Source organism: Emys orbicularis, chromosome 1, assembly GCF_028017835.1.
Source record: "Emys orbicularis isolate rEmyOrb1 chromosome 1, rEmyOrb1.hap1, whole genome shotgun sequence".
Lineage (NCBI taxonomy): Eukaryota > Metazoa > Chordata > Testudines > Emydidae > Emys > Emys orbicularis.
In genome coordinates, this window is record NC_088683.1 from 343,083,911 (window position 1) to 343,110,385 (window position 26,475).

The 26,475-nt window shown below is 42.6% G+C and overlaps 1 protein-coding gene across 1 annotated transcript in view; it reads left to right on the forward strand.

The window, feature by feature from the left end:
* SLC36A4 (solute carrier family 36 member 4) overlaps window positions 1-25,560 on the forward strand; it is a 194,388-nt gene extending 168,828 nt beyond the window's left edge. Inside the window, exon 10 of the mRNA XM_065397652.1 lies at window positions 25,253-25,560. Coding sequence (XP_065253724.1) covers window positions 25,253-25,560 — 308 coding nt within the window. The remainder of the gene's footprint in view (window positions 1-25,252) is intronic.
* The last annotated feature ends 915 nt before the right edge of the window (window positions 25,561-26,475 follow it).

Sequence of the window (26,475 nt, forward strand, 5' to 3'; positions counted from 1 at the left end):
ATGTTGTTCAGTTTACCCATGCCTAGTGCTTTACACTGAGAACTAGAAACAGTGTGATTTTAATTACATAATGCTTCAATGTAACAGTGCAGTTCGGAAGTCTCCCACTTTTCATTACTAGGCAGTGAGTGTAATAGAAGTTAAAGTTGAAGTATGTGCTTCTTGATTAAAGCTATTTACCTGAGAGCTGAGTTTTTCTGTTTCCACCACTGTGAAGGCACCAACTGGCAAAACTTTCCTCTAAGACACTGTATGTTACAAAGTGCAGGGACTTAATAGGTGAGCCTGCACTCTGATCACTCTGACACCAATTAGTTCCCCCAGGGAAAGCTGATGAAGCTAATTAAAGATTGGTCTCTGCTGCTGCCTGATTGGTTACTTCCGGTTTCACATGGTGTCCGGTTGACTGGTCAGTCTGTAACTCTGCTGCTCATAGCTTTGAGGTTCAACTGTAGTCCAGAAAACAGTTGAAATGTATCTCTTTGAAGGTGTACCGCCAGACAAAGTGCTTCTCCCTTGCTGTTTGTTCTTTGGTGTGCTGATGCCATTTCCTCTCTCATTCTCCTGTTAACTTGCCTTTCCTGTTGACTTAATATGCAAATAAAGCTTTCTTTGTGTTGACTTACACACTGCTAGATTTATATCAGAGACCTAGGCAGACAGGTAAATCAACATTCCTTTGTGTGAGAAAAACTGTTTATCTATCCTGCTTACATTGTTTATACATTGTTTTAGTACATACAACTCTTGAGTAACGTACACACATCTCTCACAATGCTTGTGATGATCAGTATGATGTAAGGTAAGCTTTCATTCAACACCCTACACAACATTCTTTATCAATAAATACTATGAGAGCAATGTGTTAGGTGTAGTGAGTCGGTCAGGAGGTGCTGTTACATGACAGTGAACTTATTGACAGTTGGCACTGAGGGGCTATTAGGTTCATAGCTTTATCATCCAGCACAGAAAAAGAGTAGTAAAACTATAGCTATTAGCATGATTATTTTTCCCTTCTGCCCCCGCCCCTTCTGTTGTTATGGGAGTTAAGCTTAGGGCTCTCCCCCTTTGTCTGTACTCCTCCTTCTGTATTCACTTCTTTTATATTTTCCTTGCTTTCTCCTCTCTCCTCGCTGCCTTTCTGCTACTCTTTTACTTTCCCCTTCCTAGCTCTCACCCTCATTTCCCCTCACTCAAGAGATGGTCTTCAAGGTATATATGCATTCTGCTATTTTACAGCACCATTCATGTAATTTTGTTCAGATACACATCTCTGCTTGTAGAAAGCTTAGGAAAAGAGGCATGGGCATAAAGAAGAAAGAGTGTAACTTGGTCCCTCAACTCCTAGACAGAATGAAGGGAACACACAGGTTTGGGATAATTCTGAGAGAGTACATGATTGGTAGCAGACAGAAATGTGGTCAGTGGCAGAAGTGTGGCCCAGCAGCACTTGTTCTGTTGAGGTGCTATGGGGAAGAACATGGCATGGCTGGCACTCCCTGCCTCAGTTTCCCAGACACTAGTCTGTGCTGGAGATGTGGCTTAGCCTTCTTGCCAAGTTGCAAGCAAAATTTAACCCTGTCCTGTATAGCAGAAGTTCAGCTAAAAAGTGCCAACAAACATAAAGGTCCTTCAGGGCTTCCTCTGGGCTCTCTTCCCAGTCCCTTTCTGGACTACCTATGAGAGTCTTTGTGATTCCAAGTCCAGATTGACCTCACTCTCAGTCCTGTTATTAGGCCTACATGTCCATTAATCTATCATTTTATCCTCCTTAGTCCCACTCCCTCAGGCTAGGAAGCAGCTAATTAATTATGGCACAGATGTGGTTGGCCCATTTCCCCTTAAACAGGCCAGTCACTCTGAGAGTCCTCACTCCCTACAGCCTTCCTATCCCCAAGGTAGGTTTTACAATATCTACTATTTCATCTGCTGAGCTAGGACAGTCGGCTTTCTTACCCAGCTACAGGGGTAGTGGACAACTTCTGAGATTAACCTCTCTCTCCCCCAGCACACTTTTTCCATAGTGAAAGCTTGAGATACAATCCCTCCACATCATCTTCCAGCAGCATTACTTGGAGTTTTACACTTCCCTTTTCTTTCTTTTTTTTTTTTTCCTTTAAGAGTTTGTTGTTTGGCTTCCTCCAAGACAGCTACTTCCACACAATGATTCTCCTTGCCCAGTCTGAAGCAGGTCAGCTCCTGGTCCTGGTTTATGGCCTGAGTTCATCTCTTTCAGATTTCTTTTTAGCTGGTCCCTCTGCAGGAGCACCTCCTGCAACTCACTCTGGTGCCTTTTCTTCACCAAAACTAGAATCTTCACAGTTGTGCACTCCAATGTTGCATAGGCCTTTTTTTTGTCTACGACACCCAGTGCTGCCAAGATTACAGAGACTGTCCTTTCTACCCCTTCTGTGCTCACCCCTTTATCAGCACAGTTTTTCTCTGTCTTCATGGTCCTAAGTCTTTCTACAGAGCTGCTACCTGCTGGTAGAGGGCAGAAATCTCGTTCTCCAGACCCCTTTTTGCTTCCTGCCTGTGGATCAGTTGTTCTTTAAATCAGTTCCCTTCTGCCTCAGTTATACCTTGAAGCTCAATTTCTGCTCCTTATTCCTGAGGTCCCTAACCACTCCATTGCTACAGTCCTTTTTCCCGAAGTTCAAGCTCTTAGTGGGACAGATTCTTAATATGTTCTGTCTTCCCATATGGAAAGCATATGAGCCCTGAGGAGCTGCTCTCTCTCCTCTTCAAGGGGCAAACCATCTTTGTGCCTCACCTTCCTGTTCCTAAAGCACAGCAGGATATTTCTCCCTGGCCAGTGCTGGGGTACATCCTGCCGCTGCTGCTTTTGTTAATCCTCCTGAAATTTCAGGAAGATTGCCTGCCTCTCTCTTATTGTTGCACCATGAGCAGATGGAGAATGTCTTCCACACTTCTGTTAAAGGCTTCACCAGACCCATCCTGCCTCCCGCTCACCCCCTGGTACACCAGCCTGGTACACTTGCCTGTTCCCCAGGCAAAGAAGGCATCTCTATCTCTCTGCCCCATAATCCCTCCTTGATGGAAGGGTGGTCTTGTGACCCCACTTCTGGTACTAACTTGTCTTGAGGCGTGGCTGCCCTGTGCATGGCACAGCAAGCATGCCCTACTTTAGTTTCCCTCCACTGTGGTTGGTCTCCTCGGCTTCCCAGACACCAACTTGTACTGGAGTGACTTAGCCCTCTAGCCAAGTCAATCAAAACTTAACCTCTTCTAGTGTGGCAAAAGCCCAGCTAAAAGTCCCAACAAACAAAAATGTTCTTCTGTCCTTCAGGGCTTGTCTTCAGCCTGCCCCCCTGTTTCCACCCTCTTTCTGGGCTACCTTTGAGAGTCTTCATGGCTCTGAGATACACACTTAGCCCCCAGACTGGTTCCCCTGGAGTACTGTTGTCAGCCCTGGGGGGCTATATTCACTGTATCCTTCTCTGATCTGGTATAGAGCACTGGGCCCAGGCTAGTGCCCCTGCAGTACCGGTCTCCTGCAGACGCTGGTTGAAGCCTTCCTGCTCTTCAGGAATAGGATATAAATCCAGAGGAGGCTTTGCCGCACAAATGCAGTTGAAAAATGCATCAGGTAGAGCCCTGTATCATTCTTCCTGTTATTGCACTATTTTGTGTCAGTTTTGAGCACACTTACTGTTTGATAGACTACGTTCTACCAGATTAATGTGTCCATTCTATTGGGAACAGCAGCACATAAAAAAGACAAACACAGGTTAAAGACTTTTAATGAGAAAGCAGAAAGCTTAGTTACTCAAGAGAACCTCCTTGTTCTATAATATCTTTGTTTATTAGTCTCCTTAATCTCTTATTAAATAAGTTTTAGTCCTAAAGTGGTAATTAGAGAAAATAAATTATCTAGAGCAATTAATGTCATTTTTGGCAACCTGATGGGCTCTACTGCTGGTGAAAGGCCTGCACAGAAAAATATTTTTGATTTTTATCTTCATCATTTGCTCCTTTTAATTATCTTTAGAGGAATGTGGAATTTGGTTATGAAATGATAATGCAAGAAGCTTGAGGGATAAAGAATCATAATTATAACTTCTACTAGAGGTGTCTTTAGCAGTGGTTCTCCCCCACACATACAGTATTTATGGACTAAAGTTTAGTAGTTAATATTAAAGTTGAGTAGTAGATTAAATTTGAATTTTACATTTACAGTTATATTTTTTGCTCACTCTGAAGAGTGACTAACAAGCAGAATATGATCAAATCTTAAAGAAAAATGTAGGTGTCTTTGTGTGTGTGTGTATTTATTCAGTTAAACCTTTCTCATCTATATCTTGCATCTCTCTATTGCGTGTTAGTAAAACACTGAGTAGACATGAGGGGCCACAGTTCAGAAATACCAATCAGAATAGACTCCCCATTATCCGAATGGCACGGAGGACGTGGATTTTATTCGGATAATTGGGAGTTTGGATAATAAAGAGGGCAGGAGCCATTCAGCAGTGGGATGGCTTCCTCTGTAGCAGGGGGCTTCTCCTCCTCCTCGCAGTCCTGGCTAGGGGTCTCTCTGCTCTATTATCTGAACCTCCAGATTCTCCAAATCCCTTTCTTGTCCCCCAGAATGAGATAAATGCCCTCTGAAGCATGTATCTCATGCTGGGTGATAAGAAAGGGATTTGGAGAATGCGGAGGTTTGGATAATGGGGTTTCAGATAAACAGGAGTGTACTGTAATCAATGAATTTACAGCGTGCTGTGAGGTTTTAATAGCAACAAGAATCAATGGCATGTTGCAACTTTTTAAAACACTTTGGTAACACTTTTTATAAAGTCTTTGAGTGGCCCAGATAAAAAATGTTACCAGCGTTTCATAGAAAAAGTAGTGTCTATGTATACATAGAATCATAGAATATTAGGGTCGGAAGAGACCTCAGGAGGTCATCTAGTCCAACCTCCTGCTCAAAGCAGGACCAACACCAACTAAATCATCCCAGCCAGGGCTTTGTCAAGCCGGACCTTAAGAACCTCTAAGAATGGAGATTCCACTACCTCCCTAGGTAACCCATTCCAGTGCTTCACCTCCCTCCTAGTGAAAAAGTGTTTCCTAATATCCAACCTAGACCTCCCCCATTGCAACTTGAGACCATTGCTTCTTGTTTTGTCATCTGCCACCACTGAGAACAGCCTAGCTCCATCCTCTTTGGAACCCCCCTTCAGGTAGTTGAAGGCTGCTATCAAATCCTCCCCTCACTCTTCTCTTCTGCAGATTAAATAAGTCCAGTTCCCTCAGCCACTCCTCGTAAGTCATCTGCCCCAGCCCCCTAATCATTTTCTTTGCCCCCCTCTTTGCCCTCTCCAATTTGTCCACATCCCTTCTGTAGTGTGGGGACCAGAACTGGACACACTACTCCAGGTGTGGCCTCACCAGTGCCGAATAGAGGGGAATAATCACTTCCCTCGATCTGCTGGCAATGATCTGACTAATACAGCCCAATATGCCGTTGGCCTTCTTGGCAACAAGAGCACACTGCTGACTCATATCCAGCTTCTTGTCCACTGTAATCCCCAGGTGCTTTTCTGCAGAACTGCTGCTTAGCCAGTTGGTCCCCAGCCTGTAGTGGTGCATGAGATTCTTCCTTCCTAAGTGCAGGACTCTGCACTTGTCCTTGTTGAACCTCATCAGATTTTCCTTCAATTTCTGTACTTGAATATATTTTATATTGATTTTTTATAATTGTATGCTACATTTGTATTCTGCACAAAAAAATACATACATACATCTATATGTAGATAGGTCGTAAATGTGAAGAGCACCATCAACTGGTAATTAAGAATATGATATGTATGGTTCATGAGTTTGTGATTTGAGTAAAGTTGTTGTTACATTGCAAATGGCTTCCTAACTGAGCTTTGCACTGTATAATATTAAACAGAGTCCCTGTCCTGAAGAGTTAATGATCTCAGGGCTTCATCCTGCAGATACTTACACATCAGTAATTTTACTGACGAGTGGTCCTATTGGTAGGTGCTTGTAGGACTGGACCGCAATTCTTCTAGCAGATGCAGTGGGAAATCCAGAGGGTAGGAAGGCGTACTTTGTGTGTGTGTTAATTCAAACTTCTTATTCGCTTCATAGAATTGGGTTTCTAAGAGGTGAGTTACTGGTTTATGGGGCAGTGTCCATACTCTCTAACAGCTGTAGCATTTTCTATTTAGATTCAATTAATAATGCATTTTATAGCATGCTTTGTGATAGTTTATTGACTCTAGTTGCATATAGCAGTCATTTAAAATTATCTCACTTAAGTATGCCTAGATGGAGTCTTAATTTAAAGTGTCAGTAGCAACACTGAAAGAATTTTGCTACAGAGCCAGATTAGTCTACTGAAGTTCACAGAAGACAGTCCAACCATATGTGAGATGAGAACACACAGAATGCAGTCAAGTGAAGTGTGAAACATTTGATAATATTTCACAGTGGGCTATGCCAAGCATCTACACACACTAGTTGCATGAAACCAATCAGGATAAGAGATTTTCTTGCAGACTGCACTGTGAAGAACCATGTATCTCTGGCTATCCAGGCAGAATTCATAAAAAACTTGAGGTTCCAGGCTTTGCACAGACCTTTTACAGACTTCCCTGGTGTAGAAGCCAGTTAGGTTTTTTTTATTGAGGTTGGCTCAGGGAAGTAGTTAGGTTAAGTACATAGGGCATAGGCACATGGCGAGGGCCCCAATTCCTGAAGTCAAACAATCATATCGGAATCTCAACTTTCATTTTAAAAAGAGTTTCTAGTTCTCAATGTTGCAAAGAAATACTTGAAAATATGCCCTGAGTGTAACTGGTGCAGTCTTTATTTCCTGAGTCTGCAGACAGCATGACATGGTAGCTCCAAGAGGTATGAGCTGGCACACTCCTCTGAATGGTTGTTATCTCTGAAACCTGCTACCTTATGGGACCTCCATCAGCACCCCCCTGCAGAGGTCTATGCATGGGAAGCCCCTCACAACCACAGCCCTTATCATGGCTCTGTTATGGTGATGTCAGCAGGAACATCCACGAGCACACACCCCAGTACACACATGAAGGCTTCTATTCTAGTGGATAGAAGCTGAATCCTCCCTCTTCTTAGATGGGGAGCGTAGCCAAACATGAGGGGGTCTTCCCTACCTTCCTGAATCCAGTTACTTCCTGTTGCATAAGCAGCCCTATTCTAGGAAGCTGAGCACTTGTGGCTCCCCTTGACGTCAGTGGCAAGTGCCCACACACAGCATCTCTGAAAATTGGGCTCCTTTTATCTGACTCCCAATCTAGAGCCCTATGCACCTGACTTAACTACTTCCCTGAGCCAGTCTTCAAAACTTCCTCTGGCTTCCAAGCCAGGGATATCTGCATAAGGCCTGTGCAAACCCTGGAAACCTAAGGTTTTGCTAGTTCTGCCTCTTAAATACTCAAACACAGCACAGGCAGCTAGAGAACTGACTCCTCCTAGTGTTAGTAGTAGGAAACTTATCCAAGGGGGGGGGGGGGGTTTCGCAGAACTAGTGGGTGCAGGATCTTGGCATGCCTAACTTGTGGCACCTGGATTTGAAAATTCTGGCCTTGACTCCTCCATCTTGTTGCTGTCAAAGTGGATAAATCATTTACCTCCTAATTGCCTCATCTGGAATACGGAGCAGTGATATTTATCCACGTTCTGAAAAGTCCTTGGTGCAAAACTTTATATACTCTTTGTTTATTAAAATACACTCATCCTCACCTTTTTACAACCCCTCATATAATAGTGTGCGCAGGGGTACAGAGAAAAGGACGTGTGCACTGGTTCAGGGAACAGACTATTGTGAGGGTTACAAAGTTTTTGTTGCTTGGGTGTAGGGTGTCCTTGATTACTTCTCACTATGAAAGATTAACAATGACATTTACGCTATCTTCTCTTGCTTGACCTGAATGAATCCTGTTAACATAGGATAAATCAATCAAAAACAGTGGGTAGCAGTGTGAAGGCAAGCAAAGAGTAGAGTTAGAGCAATTTCAGTCTCTCTCAGCCTACAGTATGGCCTTGGCTACACTGGCGCTGTACAGCGCTGCAACTTGCTGCGCTCAGGGGTGTGAAAACGCCCCTCCCCACCCCGAGCGCAGCGAGTGCAGCGCTGTAAAGCGCCAGTGTAATCAGAGCCTGCAGCGCTGCACGCTCGCTCGCAGCGCTGCAAGCTACTCCCCTCGGAGTCCTGAGTGTAGCCAAGGCCTACGTTGCTGAAAGATAATGATGAAAGCATTCTTTACTCCATTGGGAATAAAACAGAACAATATGATGTGTGTGGTTGTCCTAGATGCTAGTCTTATCTCTTTTTCTTGCAAGTATGAAAGTAGAGTTTGTTACCTTATGTAGTGTGCTTCCAATATATTTCCTGCTTTATTCTTTATTGGTTTTGCTTTTGAGACTGCACTGATACTTGTAAAAATATAGTTTAAGATATTTGGATTTAATCAATTGTGTTCTGCCCAAGATTTAAATCAGAATAGTACTTAAAGAAATCATCTAATCTAAGATGAGTTAAAACAAACAGAAAAAACCCCAAGCTTTATAATAATTAGTGCCTGTATTCAGAAGCAATGATTTTCTTAATCACTGTTGCTTATTGGCATGCGTTCTATTTAAAATTCACATGTTAAACCCCTGCTTACAGACTTCTTACCTGTGTGAATAAACTCCATAAATTATTAACAGTTAAATATATTTTAGTCTTGACCAGTAATGATTTTATTTACTATTTGCATACTCATCTTGGACAATACAAATAGATTAGTCAGTTTCACTTCAGGTTAATTGATTTCTGATCAGTTTCACATTCTGGTTCAAGTATTAGAGCATCATAGAGTTTAAGGCCAGAAGCCATCGTTCAGTCTGACCTCCTGCACATCACAAACCACTACCTAGTTACCATTGCACTGAGCCCAGTAATCTGGATTAGATTAAAGTATCACAGCCCTCTAGAGACCAAATTATTGTGTGCCATGGGCAGAGAATAGGAGAGACAAAGATGTGCCAATGTCCAGGGCCCCGTCAATGGCAGGGAATTGATTTGGTGAGATGTACCCAGATGAACCTAGAATGTGGCAACATTTTGAATTGTAAAGACTGTAAGGGAGTATTATTTCTTTAAAAATAAAGTGCTTTTATTGAAATGCTAAATTCTGGTAGTTAGGCTTGGTCAAAATGAAACTTAAATTGTCTTCTTGGTGACCAGTTAGATATATTTATTGTGTGTTTGGTTTTATATTTTAAGAGAAATATTATAGATGTCTGACTGCAGTAACTTTCTAAATACATTATCATTTTTTTTAAAAAGCGATTTTCCTTTATTTGTGATCTTTGGCCCTGCATTCACACAGCCATAGCCCTGTGCCTGAATGGAATCCCCTTGACTTCAGTGAGACTCTCCCTGGGCATAGGTGGTCTACGTACATGGATGCATTTGCAGGATTGGGATCTTTCTTGGTATCCGGAAAGCAGTATAGCAACATAAATTTTTAACATTTGTGAAACGATGTTGGCAAGAAGAAACTTTTGAAGCATGTCTCTGCAGACCACCTAAAGGAATGTTTCTACTGGTTACTTTCCTTTTTGTAGAGTAAGAAAAAAAATCCTAATTTGTAAACTTCCTGAATCTGCTCTTCTGTCAAGCACATCAGTCACAGAACCATGATCCCAGCTAGCTGTACTTTGAATGCTCAAGCCTATGTCAGGCATCTTTGTGAGGATGTCTCCTGTACTTAGGCTAGTGAATATCTGAGTACCCCTGGGCATCCCACAAAGTTCTCCACATGTCGGTTGTGATCTTCCTGATTTTTGTCTAGCTTTAGAACAAATTCTTTATCTGATTTGAGAGTGTCCCTTTAAATGTTTGTAAATGTAGCTTGTTATATAAGTCCCTTCTATTCCTAGTACATTCCTATGCTGAAAGTCACAAAAGTGACTTACGCCAAGTTAGAATAAAAGGCATTACCATCATTAAAGAAATCTACTCGGGGAATTTTGGTTATAGCCATGACCATCCAGCTCATAGAACTTATTCTCTTGTGTTTTCTTCATAGACCTAATTACTACAACGATGCATATTTAAATAATTTAAACTGGTGCCCTTGCAATATTCATGGTAAAATATAAAACTACATTTGGGAAAATTATCTCTCGTTGTCATGGGTTTAACGTGTTTTTGCTGAACCAAACTGCAGTAAATTATGTTTGACCATTAAATGTTGCATATGTGGGAATGTTGGTGTGAACCAAGACCTTGTCTACAGTAAAAAGAACAAGGAGTACTTGTGGCACCTTGGAGACGAACAAATTTATTTGAGCATAAGCTTTCGTGGGCTAAAACCCACTTCATCGGATCCAATGAAGTGGGTTTTAGCCCATGAAAGCTTATGCTCAAATAAACTTGTTCGTCTCTAAGGTGCCACAAGTACTCCTGTTCTTTTTGCTGATACAGACTAACACGGCTACCGCTCTGAAACTTGTCTACAGTGGCATTGTAGCCACCAGGGTAACTGCAGCAATGAAAACCCTTACTGGAGAGACAGTTTACACTACTGCAAAATGATTTGCTGTAGCTAGAAAGCAGGGTACATTGTGCTGGTGCAAATCATGCTGTACCAATTTAAACTGTCTTTGTAGCAATTTGGATGGTGCAGCCACAAGAGTTGCTAAAACCTCTGTGTAGACAGAGCCTAAGAAACATGCTTGTTCTTATATTCATTTTTATGCTTAGTCATCCTCATTATATGTTTGTTGTGCATTAGTATGGGAGTACTCCCATCCCTGAAATGCTATTTTGGAAGTCCTATAGGAGGAGATTTTTTTAAAGTGCTTAATGGATTTAGGACCGCAAATCCCACTGAAAATCAGTGGGGCTTTTGAAAATCTTCACCATAGATGCTATAAAGACAAAACCTCTTGCTTCTTATTTTAATGGTATTGAGTTAAAATCCTGTTGAGCTTGTGTTTTCATTTAAAGAATGTGGTATTAGCTGCTTTTCCCATCAGTGTGATTACAGATTTAATTCTTACCACTTTTCCAAAGCAGAAATGAAAAAAGACTGAGTCAAAACATTTCTTGTTTAAAAGAGCCAAGTTAGGAAAAGAACAGTTTAAACTATATAAAAATATGATACTGGATCTATTTAAAACACCCACACTGGAAATATGGCTAGCTTTTAAGACCCAAGATACAATGTTCTCATACAAAAAGGTTAAAATATGTAATTTTCAGCCTAGGTGGCTTTTATTTCAGATTAAGGCAAACAACAAAAAGAGGACTAATGTAGTGTCTGAGGGAGAGACTATAGGTGCTTATTGTGTAACATTCTGCACCTGAACTGAAACAAAATGTCAGCTGTCATATATTTGTCCCTGCAAAATGTATGGAGACTGCCAACATTTAAAGCTGCAGTACACAGAAAACAGAATGTATAGCAGTGTAAATGAAAAATTTTGTCCTATTTCAACTCAGAGTGGCTATGTGGGAATTTGAACTATCCGATGAATGTCCAGTTAGTTAACTGTAACTCATTAAATGTGACTGTTTTCACAGATCTAGTTGGCTAAACTGTTCTTTTCTAATTTGGATTAAAGTTAAATATGAAGTGTTTCACTTCTGAAATGTTTCTGCTAGACCAGTGGTTCTCAACCAGGGATCCGGGCCCCCCCGGGGGGGGGGGAGGGGCCGCAAGCAGGCTACAGGGGGTCCACCAAGCAGGGCCAGCATTAGACTTGCTGAGACCCAGGGCAGAAAGCCGAAACCCCACCACATGGGGCTGAAGCCTGGGGCCCCAAATCCCGCCAACTGGGGCTGAAGCTGCAGCCTGAGCAATTTAGCTTCACGGGGTCCCCTGTGGCATGGGGCCCCAAGCAGTTGCCCTGCTTGCTAGCCCCTAACTCTGATCCTGGCTTTAATATGCAGAAAAACAGTTGTTGTGGCACAGGTGGGCCGTGGAGTTTTTATAGGATGTTGGGGGGGAGGGCTCAGAAAGAGAAAGGTTGAGAACCCCCGTGCTAGACCGAACCCTCCATGTCATGCATGTTCTGTCACCAAGCAGAAGGATGTTGAGGCTGGAATTTAGCAGTGTACAGCACCTGGTTTAACCCAAATTCCACTGGAGGCAAATGGGAGTTTTACCATTCACCAGAACAGCATAGTGTAGCTGGAGTGTAGGTGTCCAGCGCAATAATGCGCTCTTCCTCCTGTCTTCCTGTTTCCCCTCTCTGTTGCACGTTCCTATGTTCCCCTGCACATACCCACCCCAATTGCCCTTCCTGCCCTCCACAATCCTCTCTTCACACTTACCTTTGTTCTCCCTCATTCTTGCACCCGACACAACCTGCAAGCACACACTCCCCCCTCTCCTGCCCTTTCTGACTAGATAAAATAAATAAATTATTAATGGAGATATCCCATCTCCTAGAACTGGAAGGGACCTTGATAGGTCATCGAGTCCAGCCCCCTGCCTTCACTAGCAGGACCAAGTACTGATTTTGCCCCAGATCCCTAAGTGGCCCCCTCAAGGATTGAACTCACAACGCTGGGTTTAGCAGGCCAATGCTCAAACCACTGAGCTATCCTTCCCCCCTGATCTGATGCAACAGAAGTCTGTGAAAAGAAGTGTTTAAGATTAATGATCATTTTCACCATTATACTTCATAAATGAAAGTTTATCGCTGAGAAGTTCTCAAAGAATTGCCCTGTTTCAAAATGGCATCCGCCTTCCATTGTTCCCAATGAGAATGAAGCCAACCTTCCAATAAAAAAGATGATGGCAACCTATGCTGTCAAGGTTCAGATAGAGAGGAACACTGTGAGGAACAGACAAATGGAGAAAATGGCCATCTTTCCTAAGAGCAGGCTGTGGCCTCATCCACATTGAGAACAATGGGAGATGGCAGCCCTTTTGAAAGAGGGCAGTTCTTCATGGACTTCTCTGTAATCCAACATTATTCTTTAGCCTCTGCTAAAAGGAGAAACTTTCAGTTCTTCTTTAAGCACTGGTCCCTATGTGTATTCCACACAGGGGTACGCATGCACACCATGTACTTGAGACCAGAAAATCTTGCTAATGTGAGGGCATAGGTATGAACCAACATAAACTCCATGTGCTCAGCACCGAAGGTATAAGAGAGTGGTCCCCAAAATGTGGGGCACGCCCCCAGGGGGAGCAGGGAAGAATGTTTGGGGGCATGGCAGGGCCCCAGCCAGCCCCCACTGGGGACGAGGAGGGAATGCCACTCAGCCCTGCTCTGCCCCCGGCTCCTGACTGCCAGCCCCTGGCCACTGACCGCCAGCTCCTGGCCCCTGACTGCCAGACCCCAGCCGCGGCCCTGGGGGAGGGGTGCAGACAGGTTCCATTAGAGATAACAGGGGCACAATAGAAAAAATTTGGGACAGCTGGTACAATGGGAGGTCCAGACTGGCCACCTCTCCAGCTCCTTACTGCCATGTGGCCTGAGTCAGAATCCGGTGTCCAAAGTTAACTTTGCACCGTCTTTTTATCTGTAAATATAATTGTATGTAGTTCTCATTGGATTTAATAATGTAGTATTCTCTGTCCCAGGCACCCTCTTTGTTTACCCCCTCAGGAAAAGAACTATGCCCAAAGTTCCAGGATTTAAGAACTGTGTCTCCGGTCCTTGCTTCATCTTGGTCAGTAATGTGGACCAGCACTGTCTCTACTCCTTTGGAGAGGCTCACATCACCGCCAAATGCAGTATCTGTGGCTCCTTCCCTTCCCTGGACCTGAGTGGGATAGAAGCTTTGATTGAGAAGTACCTCATAGAGAAAGCCAAGAGACCCCAGTCTAATCCAGACTGGGAAGACCACCCATCCCCATCAAGCAGCACCCCTCTGAGCACAGAGTAGAGGTCAGATCTGATAAAACCAAAGACCCATTTTCTCAGGTCCTTCATGAGTAAGGGACACTTTTATAGACACAAGAAGAGATCCCCTTCCAGATCTGATCCCAAGAGAAAGAATCCCACCCTGACTTCTTCCAGATAAAGCAAGTCCTTGCACTCAGGTCCCAAAAATTTAGGCCTGTGTAAGCCTCTCGACCATGAGGGTACACACGGGGGGAGGGATAGCTCAGTGGCTTGAGCATTGGCCTGCTAAACCCAGGGTTGTGAGTTCAATCCTTGAGGGGGCCACTTAGGGATCTGGGGCAAAATCAGTACTTGGTCCTGCTAGTGAAGGCAGGGGGCTGGACTTGATGACCTTCAAGGTCCCTTCCAGTTCTAGGAGATAGGATATCTCCATAAAAGTAAAAGTAAAGTAAAGAGGGTAAAGTGCTCAGGAGCAAGAATCCAATGGTACCAACTCCGGTACCATCTAGTAAGCCAAAGAATCTGCATCTAATGGTACTGACCAAGAGCTTCAGGTTGGACTCATCTCCTCTGACAGTACCAGCCCAACCCTATAAGGACCCACTGACCACTAAACCCATGGATATGCTGGATCCAATTATACCAACTACTGGGACCACTTATAGTCTGGGACAGACTGAAATTTATACTTCCCAGAGGATATCTTTGCCCTCCTATACCCTCCATCTCCTCTGCTTCTTGATCTAGTCCTTCTGACACCAAAAGAGGAGTCCACCTCGATGAGAGAGAGCTACTCCCTTTCTCCATCCATGAGCCAGAGTCTCCATCCATCAGCACCAAATGGAACCAGGTCTGACCTTTTTTGTTAGTTGAATCTGATGTACAGGATGAACAGTCACCTCCACAAAGGGAGGTTAGCCCAGGCACGGCTTCTAGACTATCTGGAATCTGTCCTCTGACCGGACAAGACTATCCTCCCAGGGCTGCTGTTACCCAATGGTTTGTGGTCCCCCACAACCTGCCTTTGAACCATCATGTGGATCCCCCATGCACAGCACCCTGGATCTATATGACAGTCTCACTGGTGCTCTTCCCCTAGGCAACAGCAACAGCAACCATTTCTGCCAGCGTATACAAGGGAGAAGGACATAGAGTCAGATTCATTGGTACTGTCAGTACTGATAGACATATCCTCTTCCTTTCCCAGGGAGGCAATTGGCCCATATTCACCATCCTTTCCTCATGACCACCGGCAATACCAAGAAGTCTTGCAGAGGATGGCAAGTGAATTTCAGATCCCACTTGAACAAGTTCCTGACACATAGCATAATCTCTTGGACACTCTTCCTCCCATTCCGCTGTTACCACAGGTTCTACAAAAGATTCATCATGATAAAGCACGAGTCAGTCTCATTGCAACCAACTGGCCCAGGCAATTCTAATTTCTGGACCTCCTGTGAATATCAACCTGTCCTTCCATCAGCATCCAATCCTTACCAGATTTGCTAACTCAGGAGAATGGCAAGATTAGACATCCCAACCCAGACTCTCCATTTCACAGCCTGTATTTGGATGGGCGTCAGACCTAGAGCATTCATGTTCAGAGGCCATTCTCAACCACAGCAGAAAAGACTCCACCATAAAATCCTATCTAGCTAAATGGAGGTGTTTCTCTATCTGGACACAACAAAACCAATTATCTCCGGAGACAGCAGGTATTCCTGCTCTTCTAGACTTCCTCCTCACTCTTAAGAAGTCAGCCCTTTCTCTTTGCTGCTGGGTGGAGACACAGAAAGCTATCATTGCCTGCCTGCCTTCCACCCTCAAACAGAGGGCTATTCTATTTTTACTCACTCGATAACCAGATTCCTGAAGGGTCTCACTAAGACCTTCTCACCAGTAGTGAAGCCAACACCACAATGGAACCTCATTCCTGTACTGTCAGTACCTACCAGGCCACCCTTTGAACCACTGGCTACGTGCTTGATGTCCTACCTGCCTATGAAGGGTGTCTCCCTTGTTGCCATCGCGTCAGGCAGGAGGTGAGTGAGATGGAGGCACTCTTGGCCAACCCACCATACTTTTTCTTTATGAAAAGTAGTGTATCCCATCACTCCACCTGAAATTCATTCCTAAGGTAATGCCGAGTTCCACATAAATCAATCAATTCACTTAGTGGTATTCTTCCCAAAGACTCATAAATCCAGTGGGGAGAGGAGGGCTTCACTCTCTCAACATCAGATGAGCTGACTATTTCTTGCTATAACGGAGCAAGCAGTAGGGACAAGAAATATCTTCTCAGAGACCCTCAAAGTGTGTTTCTGCCTGTATCCTCCTTTCCTTTGTTATCAGTTAGTGCATCTTCCCTTCCCCCAGACAGGGTGAGGACCCATTCTACTAGAGCACAGGCAACCTCAGTAGCATCTCTTTTTGAGAAGTGCCTATGCTGGACAGTTGTAAGGTGACAACATGGAGTTCCATCCACACCTTCACAAAGCATTTATGCTTTAGTTCAAGCCTCTTCTGCAGATACAGCCTTTGGAACAGCAGTATTACAGATATTTGTACTACCTGCATCCTCACCCCCTATACTCTTATTTAGTTACTGCTTACCAGTCTCCCACATGTGGAATATACAAGGACGAACACTTGAAGAAGAAATGGAGGCTACTTACCTGTAACTGGAAGTTCTTAGAGATATATGGTCCCTATCTGTATTCCACTACTCACCTTCTATTTTGGATCATGACTGGATTTGTGGAGGAACTGAAGAGCCAGTGGGTCTTCATCGGTGCTGAGCATGAGGAGCTCCAGAGCACAGGCACGGAACAACAGACACTACTTGTAAGATTTTCTGGTCTCAGATGAGTGGAGCGCATGAGTACCCCCATGTGGAATACACATAGGGACTACATAACTTGAAGAACCTCCAGTTATAGGTAAATAAACTCCATTTATAGGGAATTTAGCGAGAAGTTTGAAGAATTTGCATTCTATTATTAGAGGAATTAGGGATAAATAAAAGATCTGAAACCAAGTGCTAAATTTCTTAATGGACCATTTAAAAATTAATTTTAACTCCTAATTTATATTATTGGTTTACCTGTAAATTCTCAGAAAATACATTCTATACTCAGAGTAAGTTGTAGGCCTTGCTGGAGCCTTAGGCATAACTAACAGTATGAACCAAAGGCTGAGAACTAGAGTAAGCCTGCCATTGGCAAATAACACACTAGATATTGGCTAACCAACTAAGCACATTCCTGACTGGAGAGGTTGTTACAAGAACACCCAGAGTTCTCAAGTAACAACATAAACACATTCTTAAGAGATGGTACAGGAACACACTGACCCCTCATAAGATAAGGATGGGAAGACAGGATAATGGATACGGATGTCTTGTTTGAACTAGCAGGTACAAGGATAAGGCTGGTAAATCACATCAGGAGTGTAATACGTAATTTGTTTATATCTATTGTGACAAAGTTCTGTCCTTGACTCCGTGGGTCCTGCGTTTCCTGACAGATTTTGCTAGCCTCAGAGGCTCACTGTGACCCTCCGCATAGCCCTTCTCTCTCTAGAGACAAGGGTCACAGTCTACTGAGCCATTTTCATCATAAGCCAGCAAGGGAGGTGAGGAGAAGCAACCCTCCCTCGCACAGTCTCTGTTGTCTCCCAATATCAGTGATTAATCAGGGAGGGGAGGGGGGAGCCCGGGCCCACCCTCTATTCTGGGCTCCAGCCCAGGGACCCTAAAATTAGCAGCTATGGAAGCTGACTTTTTGGAAATAGGACGTGTACAATTACCTGGGCCACTTCCCCACAGTAGCCCCCCACTTAATATCTTCTTCACAATTACCTCAGGGCCTCCTTCCTTGCACCTGATATAGATTTGTACTGATTTGTTCCTCCAACAGCGCAGCTCCCGCCTATAGCTCCTGACACCCACACCGCACTGACTAACTGGGAGGCTTTTAACTAGTTCCAGCCAGTCCTTGATTGGCTTCAGGTGTCCCAATCAATCTAGCTATCTCCACTGCCTTCTAGAAGGATCTTAATTGGCTCCAGGTGTCTTGATTAACCTGGAGCAACTGCCATTTGGTTACCGTGGTACCAGGGATTTGTTTAGCCTGGGGCTAACATACCTGTTCCTCACTACTGGACTGTAGCCAACTGGCCTTGCCCCATCACACTATGTATAAAAGTAATAGGAGGGGCACCTTTGTCCAGTCTACAGACTCCCGCTGCTGACTGAACTGTCCGTTATCACAGGCCTACATCTGTTCCTGTACCTGTAGCTCCTAGGGGGCGCGAAGACCTGGCTTCATCGCAATAAACCTAGCAAAGCACCTTTGCCACTGAACCAAGCCTGTGGTCTTTCTTATGAGTAACATTGAGGTCTGCTGAATTAACAAACGGCGCCGTCTGCTAGTGCAGCTGACTTTGGAGCTCCAACAACGGTAGCAAAAGCTGCTGCAGCAGCAACATTCCTCAGCCCTTAACAACATATGTTATGTAATGTTGGGGAGGATACCTAGAATTTTTCATCCATAAAGCAGAGGTTTGACCTCTTAACATGCAACACTCAGCTCATACTTTAACTATAGAGCTACAACTGGCATCTCCTAATTCCAACCTGGAATAGGAAGGATTAGCCCAGCAATCATAGGAATTGTCATCTACAGATGGTGAGATTTACCATGATATCTTGCCATAACACAACAGTTTTATCCAGCAGTATAAAAGTGTTAACTTGACCGGGTAGAAAAGATCTCATGATAACTAATTGAATCCCAATTACAGACCAGTGATTACAGAGGAATACAAAGGAAAATGAAATATTCAGCTATGTTTTCACATCAAGTTCTGCCTGAGAAGTCTGGAAGGAGCCTTTTATAGAGGGTGGTGAGGTGAGGTGGGCACTGCTGGAATTGACTGGTAGCGAGGTGGAGAGTGGTGGCATGGAGTAGCTAGTGAATGTTGAGTCTTGGGAGCTGGGGAGTGGTGAGATGCCTTTAAAAATACTATCACCACTCTTGTTCCTGCATCTGAAACCCCGGTTAAGCAATTCTTCAGTTCTTGTCAGATTCTCAAGCAGTGCACCATGTCTCACTGCATAAACGTTGCATGTCTTTGTAGCTTATTTATGTCAAATGAAGATTACTGACACGGTGTCTTTCCCCAAGAATCTGATCACACTGGTTACAGCCTGAACCCACTGGAAGAAAATGGCTTTACTTTTCATATTAAAATGCAAATGTATCTGACAGACAATTCTTCATCAACCGCTTATGTGCAGCTCATAGCAATTGGAAGAGCCTAGCTTCTTCCTTATCCCAGCCATTGCACTAGCTTTAAAAATATGATTTGTTTTTGTGCCAATGGGAATACGGCATTTCCTGAAAATATCTCTGTGAAAGACCCATCTTTAATAAATGAGTGCTGTCTTTCCATTAAATGTCAGAAAAATGAAACAAAGAGGGAATAAGTCTGTGTTGCACTGACCTCATGGAGGCAGTACAAATGTTAACCTTAGATATATTCTGCTTGCCTAGGCACATACTGATGTGACAGAAATTTTTCTGTAGTAGATGATGACTTTTGGCAAGTTTCATAATCAGCTGCAACAAATAGGCAAATATTTTCAGCAGTTTTCTAAATGTTATCAGTATTGTGCTGATCACATTCAAGCCATGGACAAAAAATCCCAGCAGGCATGTTTCATGACTCAGGTAGCTCAGTCTATTTAGCTTAACAAAGGGATGGTGGGTTAGTCTATAAGTACCTACACGGGGAACAAATATTTAATAATGGGATCTTAAATCTAGAAGAGAAAGATGTAATACTATCCAATGGCCGGAAGTGGACACCAGACAGATTGAGACTAGAAATAAGACGTACATTTTTAACAGTGAGAACCATTGGAATAATTTATCGAGGGTTGTTGTGGATTCTCCACCACTGATACTTTTAAAATCAAGATTTGATGTGTTTCTACAAGATATGATCAAGGAATTATTTTGGGAAAGTTCTAAGGCCTGTGTTATTCAGGAGGCCAGACTAGATGATCACAATGGTTCCCTTCTGACCTTGGGATCTACAAATCTATATGCCTGAAATGGTCCTTATGGTTTCTGCTCTATTATCTGATGCTAAGATATTAAATGTCAAATCATTATGAAGAGGTAGAAATCAAATTGTTCTTATTGGTTTTTTTTTTAATTATTTGTATTACAGTACCACTTGGACGCCCCAACTAAGGTCAGGGCTCATTGGGTTTGTAAATGCCTAGAATGGAGTAAGCAACAATCTCTTATCTAAAGAGCTTATGCTGTAACTAGACAAGACAAACAAAGAGCAGGAGAAAGGAAATACTATTCACATTTCAGATGGGGAACTGAAGTTTAGAGAGACTAAGTGACTTATCTAAGGTCTGTGGTGGAGGGAAGGATTGAACCCACATCTCCCAAGTCCCAGTCTAGGGCCTTAACCACAGGACTCTCTTTCCTCTCAATTTTTGAAAAACACGTGCATCTTTGTTTTTCTAGGTACATTACATTGCTGAGATGCTATATACTCATTAACATAATTATATGTTGTTTGTTTACCACCCTGTTTACATTTCCTCTCATTCAAAATCTTTAGCAGAATATATGGTTTCAGGTACATGTCTGTAATAACAGTGGTGACAGACGCTTCTAATATAGGCCTTGAGTATGCTGTGTGCCACTGTTATGTGATGTTTGCTTATTACCCCTACAGCTCAGTCCCTATCCTTTCTTCTTATCTGCTCTGGGGTGTGCAGCTGGATTCTTTCTTAACCCGTAGGACCCTATGGATAGGTATGCTCATAGGGGGATAGTCCCTGTCAGTGGTCATGCCTCTTTTTCCTAGAGACCACCAAGGAAACTGCCTCTCTGCTTCACGGAGGATACGGAGCCACACAATCTGTACCCCTGTACCTCAGGGCCTTCCAGGGGCAGGTAAATTTCCCCCTTAGATGATTTTCAGTGTATTAGGAAGAGGTTTTTATACTACACATATTTGATGAGTCTATTTACAGCCTTGTATTTTATCAGCCAGATAGGGCTGCCTGTCCTGGAAGAAAGGAGAGAATATTTTTTTCCTGCTGAACTCAGTGAAATTCACCATATGGGGCAGGAAATCCCTCAGCAAGTAAGGCTGGCTTTTAAATTGGCTGGCCTGTAGGAAGGAGCGAAATTGGTTAAGATAGAGGCAGTATAACTAGGAATGAAACAGAATGAAGTTAAGTAAAGGAAAATTCTCCACTGGAGAGATCTCTCCTTTATAAAAAGAGTAATATTCCAAAATACCACATCCCAGAAGAATGTTACTGCAGTGTTGGGACAGCACTGTCCCAATCATTTTTATGAGATACTTCTGTTCAAACTGCTCCTACTCATTTCCTGGGGGCCTGAAGCTGATTTCACTGCTGGTCAAACCCAAAAGACCTTTTCATGTGAATATTGCAGGATTTCTGACTTTCTGTATAGTACATATTAAGATTCCTAGAACTCCCCAAACAGAACACTTTGTGTACCTTACACAATGCCTCATCAAGGTTCCAAATCTCTTCTTGAGTCTTTACTGTTTGATTTTCAATATCCTAGAGGCATTAGAAATTATTATTGATAGTCTGTAGGCTTTTCTCTGCAGATGTGACTCTTCTGTTTGATTCTCCTGTGGAACTGGCATGTTATTAACAACTCTGGAAGCATTCTTTAGCAGACATAAATGAAAGGGGAATATGTGACTTGTAATTCTGGGTAGATTGTTAAGGGATTGAAAGAAGAAATTAACTAAAACCCAGCAACACTCTGTTCCTTCACCTAGACCTGGTGATTTCCTTCTATGGCAGTCTTAAGCAGCAACACTTTGGCATTGATCCTGCCACCTTTGGTTGAAATCCTCACATTTTACAAGGAAAACTTAAGTCTGTCAATTTGATTCTTAGACATTTTATAGTTGTCAGTGGAGTTGTTGGCCTCCCAACACAGGAATTTTGAGATTGATATAAAATAGGACCAGGATCCAAACAATCGGGATTGAGTTTTGATTTAGCGTAATCTAATCCAAAATACCCCCTTTTCTGCCTTTCTCCAGTCTAAACGAACCATTACAATATATATTTTAATTTCATGTGTTTCTATCTTTAAAAAACACTAAATCTTTCACTATTTTTTTAATCAAGAACATTTTCAAATATTCCAATTTAATATAACTAATGAATAATCCTGTTTAATTGTCAGCACTTACATTGAACTGAAAGAGGTCTGTTACAGAAGTTAAAGAATCCATATTTAATGAGTACACCCACTGCATCCATTTAACTAGCAAGATAATAAATGCGCAGCTTTCTCCATTGCTTCGGTCTTCAACAAATTCATTAACTATGAGTTTTACCACACAGCACAAACATTTCAACTTCAGTTTTCGATAACTTTAATGTTATGTAATATTGTACAAGTATTAAGTATGCTTGCCAATTGTCCAGGCTTGAGGGTCCAATTCTGCATCGTTTGTGCACCCAAGGTGCCGACTTTATTGTTTTCAATGGGAGTTTTGGCTGCATAAGGAATAGAGAATTAAATTAGGGACTGAACTAAACTTAAGTGTTCTCAGCCATTGTGAATAAAGGGCTATGCTGCACAACTACTCACCTCAGGGTGGTTTTCAGTATGCAAGCCACCTGCACTTACATGCCTTACTGTTCTCGTGGACTCATCACTTAAAGTAGATATTCTATTTATCTACTCTTCCAGACATCTGAAATCAAGGATTACTGGATCCCCTAACCCCATACTACTAAAGCCATCCAGTCCTAAACAGGAGAAATGTCTTCATGCCAAGAAGCCTGACAATTGGTAGTCTTTTAAACTTTAATCTATGGAGTGTGTAAGAAGGTGGCATCCCAAATCTGCTCCACACTATAGAAGGGCAAATACCCACTTTCGGGTGTTTGACTTTATTGTGAACTGAATAACATCACAACATAAAACAGAGTCTAAGCTTTCTCTGCATAAGGAATAGAGAATTAAATTAGGGACTGAACTAAACTTAAGTGTTCTCAGCCATTGTGAATAAAGGGCTATGCTGCACAACTACTCACCTCAGGGTGGTTTTCAGTATGCAAGCCACCTGCACTTACATGCCTTACTGTTCTCGTGGACTCATCACTTAAAGTAGATATTCTATTTATCTACTCTTCCAGACATCTGAAATCAAGGATTACTGGATCCCCTAACCCCATACTACTAAAGCCATCCAGTCCTAAACAGGAGAAATGTCTTCATGCCAAGAAGCCTGACAATTGGTAGCCTTTTAAACTTTAATCTATGGAGTGTGTAAGAAGGTGGCATCCCAAATCTGCTCCACACTATAGAAGGGCAAATACCCACTTTCGGGTGTTTGACTTTATTGTGAACTGAATAACATCACAACATAAAACAGAGTCTAAGCTTTCTCCCTGTATCTGGGTGTACCTAAGGTTTTCTCTAGGACCGCTGTCTTTCCCCCTACTTCCCTCTGGACAGAGTGTCATTGCATTCTCTTTTATAACTTTGTGGAATTCACAAACCACAGCTGCCACAAGATGTCTGTATCATTTACTCTGCAGCTAACTTCTGTTAATAGGGTAGGATAATAGGAGAGCCCTGTAATACTCTGAAGGGTCATAAATCCAGTCTTTGTTACATAGTGTATCTAGAGATGCTGTCTTAATCATAAAAAAGCCTAATCCTTTTCTGAAACATCTTGAGGTCTTTGCTGTGATGCTCTTATCATGCAGTGGTAAGTGCCACAAATTTATTGTGATTCATGAACGATATTTATTTTAGAAAGTTGCCTTTTTAATTTCAGCTGTCCTCAAAATTCAAGACATGCGTCCAAACTGGCCTACATCTGGGATATTAGTCTGCAAAACTTGTAAGGTTCCATTTGAAATCAAAGTGCTGCTTGTCAGGCTGAGAAAAGATCACATTGGTATGCACTTAGTTAGGGTTTGCCCTCACTTGCTACATAAAGGTATCTTCGTTCCAATCATTGCATTATTTATTACCATATACTATAAACATTAAACATTACTCCACTAACATTTTTCTTGAAGGCAAAGGCACTGAAGCCGGGTGTAGATGGGTGGGTTGAGGGTGGTGGCGGTTGGGACATATGTGAAGCAATATAGAAATGAGGAGCAAAAAATGTTTTGTGCATGATTCCTGTCATGCTGGAGGTTTTCATACCGGTTTTCCCCTTTCCCTTCCTTCCATTTAGCTATTCCAAGGAAGCAGCTGACATGAATGTCTGTGCTAATCTCTGCCAGCCAAAACGGGATGCATTTGTGAAGGGAGGTCAGCTGTTCCCTGCCATTCACTGGGGATTAGATTGGAGCCTCTGCTCAACTCATTTTGTAATACAGAACTGTATTATTCATTCATTACACGACACACGTGTATGGCTCTAAATCATGACTAGGACAACTTGGTTAGAGTTTCCAGACAAATGGATTAAAAACATCAGAGACCCTGATTCTTTTGGAACAATGAATTCCGTTTGTAGAATTTTACAGTATTGGGATGAAGATCAACCACCCAGTGCTGGAAAGCTCAATAGTTCCTGTTTCTAAATACGTCTGTCTGGACTGAACTCTGGTAAATTGGTAACCTGTCAGAGGTATTTTACAAACTGAACAGTCTTAGTGATTGATATTTTTCAAGAGACAGGTGTCCAAATAAGCTGGGACTGCAGTGGCCATGGGATCCCAAATGGTCAGGGAGTTGTATGTCCATTTTGGTTAATTTTTAAGTTACTTTTTAATATGGATATCATTTACCAGGACATCAAATTTGATGTAGTTTATAGGGTGATTTTGTGTGTGTGTGTTTGTTTGTTTGTTTGTTTGCCCAGTATAGCCTGTGCTAGTTACAGCCAGCCCTTCCACTGCAAAGCCTGTCTCCCCTCTACCTGTCATTCTCTTGAAAAAAATCAGTGTAAAAGTGTCACCACGCAATTTCAGATCTCTTGTGTCTCAGTGATCTGCAAAGCAAACTTTGTTTATTCCACATGTACACAAAATTTTGTTTTGAACTGCCAGCCCTGCAAATTCACTTTGGGATCTGAAAATCAAGCTGGGTACTTTACATTAGCACTAAAACTTATCCAACACAGAAATAAGTGCATTCAACACAAAAAGAGATGAAGACTATTCTTATTTGTTAGTAAAGTCTGGGGCTCTTCACTAATTAGAATTACCAATGAGTGGTAAATCGCTCAATATTTGTTAGATTGTGATTCACTGGCTTATGTAACTTTCAAGGTTTTATTTTAATGAAGATGCTGAATTTAAGATTAAAGTGCTTATTATCTCTTTCAGGTGCTGTAGCAGTCTTGATCCCTCACCTAGACCTGGTGATTTCCTTTGTTGGTGCCGTAAGCAGCAGCACTTTGGCATTGATCCTGCCACCTTTGGTTGAAATCCTCACATTTTACAAGGAAAACTTAAGTGTGTGGATGATACTTAAAGACATCTTTATAGCTGTCATTGGAGTCGTTGGCTTTTTAACAGGGACATATGTGACAGTTGAAGAGATCATTTATCCTGCTGCGACAGTCTTCGTTAACACTACAGAGAGCCCCTTTGAAGATTTGAACACTACGCACTTGGTGACTGGTTTCAATTAATGGTGAGAGAACCAAGAATCGTTTTGTTCCTAGGTGTGGGTTCTGATTAAGAGAAAAAGATCATGATAGAGCCTGTAGTTGGAAGTATGGGCCATATTCAAATGAACTGAAAAATTAATTTCTGAACAATAACACACCTCTTTCCTCCTCTTCCTCATTTGCCCATTGTGTAAATCCTTCAGACCAGATCTTTGTGTTAAGCCTCTCAAGCCTCCTCTGCTCTATCTAGAGAAGGAAAGGACTGGTTTAGGTGTTGGGGGTGGGAAATATTTATATATGAATTGCACGTGCAACCAAATATAATTAATCAGAAAATCAAAATGCCTGCTCAAAAGGGTGAAATCCACCCCACACATCCCAGCACCAACATGATGCCTGTGCCCCACTTACATCTCATTAAAGCACTGTTTTAAGGGGCTGGGGTGGGACTTAAGTAGTGTGTAGATTTTCTGCTGGCTCTCAGTGAAGGGGTGAATTTCTCCCCAGTGGATAATAGTTACTATATATATAGCTTGGATTGTTAGTAATGTTTCCAGGGACCTGTAGACTTACTACCTGGAAGTGTTTCCTTTCAACAACTATAAGTGCTTCGCTCTGATTACTGGGCGTTAGTATGTCTTAAATCAATGTGGTTTTGAAAAATTACTATGACTGTTCTTGCAGTCTTTTCTCACTGGCATCAATGGAGTTCTGAAGACCTAAAGCCTTCAGGAGCAAGGTCTTAGTGCTTAACACATGTACTGCAGACCACCAGTGTCAATCAGTTTATGTGCCATTAGGCACGAGGTCACTTTTTCATGCAATCCAGATCAATAACAAGCATTTTAGTTGAAGTATGTAAAAGATACCAAGCTCCTTCAGGAAAATCCTCCATCCCTATCCTGCAAGCTGCTCTGTATGGGTAAACCTATGCTC